General features: G+C 37.0%; 1 protein-coding gene across 1 annotated transcript in view; it reads right to left on the minus strand.

The window, feature by feature from the left end:
* LOC107698881 (fibrillin-1-like) overlaps positions 1–4,777 on the minus strand; it is an 86,604-nt gene that overhangs the window by 76,802 nt on the left and 5,025 nt on the right. The window contains 2 exon segments of the mRNA XM_016500015.1: positions 3,383–3,478; positions 3,559–3,654. Of these exon segments, the coding sequence (XP_016355501.1) occupies positions 3,383–3,478; positions 3,559–3,654 (192 nt within the window).

A 4,777-nucleotide genomic window follows, 5' to 3' on the forward strand; every position in this document is an offset into this window, starting at 1 on the left:
GTGTGTGTGTGTGAGTGAGTGTGTGTGTGTGTGTGTGTGTGTGTGTACCCGTGTTTCTATTCTGGTGGGGACTTAAACCTGAATACACACAGACTCATGGGGACTCATGTCACGGTGGGGGACCTAAATTGAGGTCTCCACGGATAAACAAGCTAATAAATCACACAGAAGTTAGTTTTTTGAAAATCTAAAAATGCAGAAAGTTTCCTGTAAGGGGTAGGTTTAGATGTAGGGTTGGTGTAGGGCGATAGAAAATACAGTTTGTACAGTATAAAAACCATTACGCCTATATGTTCCATGAAGATATTTTGTACATTCCCTACCGTAAATATATCAAAACTTAATTTTTGATTAGTAATATGCATTGCTAAGAACTACATTTTAAACAACTTTAAAGATGATTTTCTCAATATTTCGATTTATTTTTGCACCCTCAGATTCCAGATTTTCAAATATTGTCCTATCCTAACAAACCATACATCAATGGAAAGCTTATTTATTCAGCTCTTAGATGATGTATGAATGATGCATGTATGAAATTATGACTGGTTTTGTGCTCCAGGGTCACATTTCAGTAGTTGCAACATGCCAACACACTCCCGTCTAACAGGGAGCATGCTCTGAATGTTCTGAGCAAACCTTCTTCCAGTAACGTTAACAACTTTAATAATGTTCTCAAAACATTTTCAGGAAAACATTTATACATTGTTCATGGAATGTTTTTTCTGAAGCGCTTTAGTTAGATATTCATTTAACGTTTTTTTTTTTTATGTTTCTACTCAAAGAGAATATTCAAAAGTAATATTAACATAATGATTAAACTGATACAATGGAATGTTCCCTTAACATTCATTTAAAAAAAATGTAGTTTTTAAAACATTTAAAATACTAGACATTTAGAACAGTCAGAAATAACGTTTTCATAACGTAATGGGAACGTTAGCAAAACGTTCTCAGAACATATTTTTGTTAACTGGGCTAATACAATATTTCAAAACCAATAAAATGTGATAATTCCAATTATAATACTCCAATAAAACTGATATACTATTGAACATGCTGTTTTGTTTATAAGGTTAAAAATAAATATTATTAATCATTTAAAACAATGAATATTTTACTTATACTTGTACTAGCAGTGAAATAGATAATGAAAAATGAATGATGACATGAGGAACGATCACGAGTCTCACACCTCTGATGTTCTTACAGTGTTGATCAACTCACTGCTGCTTCATCTGAACACTGGGAACACCCTGCACGTGTGTGTGTGTGTGTGTGTGTGTGTGTGTGTGTGTGTGTGTGAGAGAGTGTGTGTGTGTGTGAGTGAGTGAGTGAGTGTGTGTGTGTGCGTGTTTGTGAGTGAGTGAGTGAGTGTGTGTGTGTGTGTGTGTGTGTTTGTCTGAAGGGGACACTCCCTGCACTGCTCAACATCTGGGAGCAATAAAAATCACACACATACAAATACACACACACACACACACACACACACACACACTCGTATTCCTAACATGACGGGGACTCTCCATAGGCGTAATGGTTTTTCTACTGTACAAACTGTATTTTCTATCCTCTTACTCTAACCCTATACCTAAACCTACCCCTCACAGAAAACTACAGGCATTTTGAGATTCTCAAAAAACTTCATTCTGTATGATTTATACGCTTGTTTCCTCATGGGAACCAAAAAATGTCCCTACAAGGTCAAAATTGACTTGTATTATATACTTGTGGGGACATTTGGTCCTCATAACGTAGTGAATACCAGAACACACACACACACTCTCTCTCTCTCTCTCTCTCTCTCTCTCTCTCTCTCTCTCTCTCTCTCACAAACAAACAAACACACACACACACACACACAGGCCGCATTAGCCGAGCTTGATTCATTATGGAATTCATGATCTCCTGCAGTTCATCAGCTGAATAAATCTCTAGGAATGTCTGTGTTCACTGCGCTCTCTGTGCACCTCATTCCTGCACAAATCCAATTTAACAATCATTTACAAAAATGTGACTTCAGCTGAGTGTGAATCACACACACACTTGACTCCATTAACCCTTTACAACCACCAGATCAGGGCCAAGTACATGGACGGTTCATAGAACATTTGATACACAATGGTAATTCAAAGTGCTATCCATGAAAAAAAAATAAATAGTGAATTTTGATATGAATTTTATATTAGTGAATAGTGAATTTTAAAATGCATGCAACGTAAGTATAAAAAATTTAAAAAGAAAACATTTTAAAAAGGCATGCATCATAAGTGTAAAAATAGTCATAAAAAGATGTTTTAAAATGCACACATCATAACCTTAAAAAAGAAAAGAAAACATACGAGAAATGCATGCATCATAAGTATAAAAATAGTCATAAAAACAGAAATAAATTTTAAAATGCATGCAACATAAGTATAAAAAATAAAAAATAAAACGTTTTAAAAAGGCATGCATCATAAGTATAAAAATAGTCATAAATGGACGTTTTAAAATGCATGCATCATAACTTTTAAAAATAAAAAGAAAACATACGGGGGTCTGAATACTTTCCGTACCCACTGTATATCGCAGAAAAACAAAATATCGCAATGTGAGTTTTTCCCAATATCGTGCAGCCCTAACACACACACACACACACACACACTCACTCACAGAGAGACACACACACACACACTCACAGAGACACACACACGCACTCACTCACACACTCAGAGAAACACACACTCACTCAAGAGACACACACACACTCACAGAGAAACACACACACACGCACGCACACACACACTCACACACTCACAGAGAAACACACACACACACACACACACGCACACATGCACACACACACACTCACATTTTCTTATTTTATTTGGATCCACAAGACAAGCAACAAAAACAGAATCCAAATACCTTGGGAAGTCAGTTTGCAAGATGACAGGTACACATGGCTAACATACATTCACAAGTCCTTATATTTATAACTTGAATATATTTATAAATTGAATTCTGGGGACTTTCCATAGACTTCTATTACTTTTATACTGACAAAACGATATATTCTATCCCCTACCCCTTACAGAAAACATGTTTGCATTCTTCCACTTTCAGATAAACATCATTTAATACTTTTTTCCCCCAGGCCAGTCCCCTCAATGTCAAAAATTTCAAGTTTTACTATCCTTGAGGGTCCCCACAATGTAGCATAAACAAGTACACACACACTAACAGGCCTCAACCGGCTTCTAAGAGGAAACAAAATGCCAAAAGAATCGATCTTTAGAACTACAAACTACAGTCGGAGGAGTTATTATTGATGTGTATGTCTGTGGTTTTATAAATCATCACATGCACATCTTTGAAGCGAACACTAGGCGTGTCTCACCTCTCTCACACTGAGCTCCAGTGAAGCCGTAGTTACACAGGCAGCGGTTTGGAGCGACGCATCGGCCTCCGTTCAGACAGCCGGACTCACACACCGCTACAGGAGGAGACAGAGACACGGTTACGGTCTGCCGCGTGTGCATCTGTGTGTGTGCTGCAGGGCTCTGGGAGTCTTACGCTGGCCGCAGTGAGCTCCGGAGTATCCCTTCTGACACAGACACTGGTCCTCCGCACACGACCCGCCGTTCATGCAGCGGATGTTACAGTTCTGGACTGAAGAAGACAAACATCAGATGCGTTATTTACTGAACATACTGCCCACACACACATACACACTAGCTTCTGTTGTTTTAAATGTAATGGAGAATCTAAATGTTCTTGATATTTACATATTCAGCGGTGGCCAAAATGATTAGAACACTAGTATTTTCACCAGTTAAAAAAATGGTTTGAAATCAGTTATTTCTAATTTTTTAATTATTAGTTCATGTTAATTCACAGTGCATTAACTAATGTAAACAAGCAATGCAATGAAGTTAGCCAATCACAGCAGTCAGTGTTGGGGGAAACTTACTTTTAAAAGTAATGCATTACAATATTGCGTTACTCCATGAAAAAGTAATTAATTGCATTAATAACTTTTTAATGGATTACATTACTTTTGCATAAATTTTTGTCACCTGGGCTGGGCTTGCTTATTTATTTTTAATAACAAAAAGTCCAAAAGTTACATTTTTGGCAACTGTAAAAAATTAAAAATTTAATAAGTAAAAAATTACTTATTAAAGAGAAATTAATAAGCCTTCACCTGAAGGAAATGCCTCTGCACTTACTCACGATTTCTCTCAACATGGGGACAAGAGAGCTGTCTGTCAATAAATGGGAAAATAAAGTAACCTGCGTTGCTTATTTTAAATAGTAACTCTGATATGTTCATATAAATTTCAAAAGTAATGCTTTACTTTACTAGTAATCTGATTACAGAGCTTGCGTTACTTGTAATGCGTTACCCCCAACATTTGACAGCAGTGGGTGTTTACTTCCATTTCTGCAAGAGGAAACACACATTGTGTTTTACAGAGAGTGAACATTTTTACTAATATTGGACCTTTTATTGGTGCACAAAACCTAGAGAAACATAATATGAAAATCTGAAATTGCATTTCATGACCCCTTTAATATTAAGGCAATTACAGACCAACACAAACCCTAGAGTAAAATGCACAAAAACATTATTATTGTGTGCATGAATCATTGTTCCTGTTGTGGACGCCCACAAAGGGAGGCTTGAGGAGGCTTGAGCTCACATCTGGGGACGAATGTGTCCCCAAACTACAGCACACACACACACACACACACACACACACACACACTCACACACACACACACACACACG

This window comes from Sinocyclocheilus anshuiensis, unplaced genomic scaffold, assembly GCF_001515605.1.
Source record: "Sinocyclocheilus anshuiensis isolate Anshui unplaced genomic scaffold, SAMN03320099.WGS_v1.1 scaffold146, whole genome shotgun sequence".
NCBI lineage: Eukaryota > Metazoa > Chordata > Actinopteri > Cypriniformes > Cyprinidae > Sinocyclocheilus > Sinocyclocheilus anshuiensis.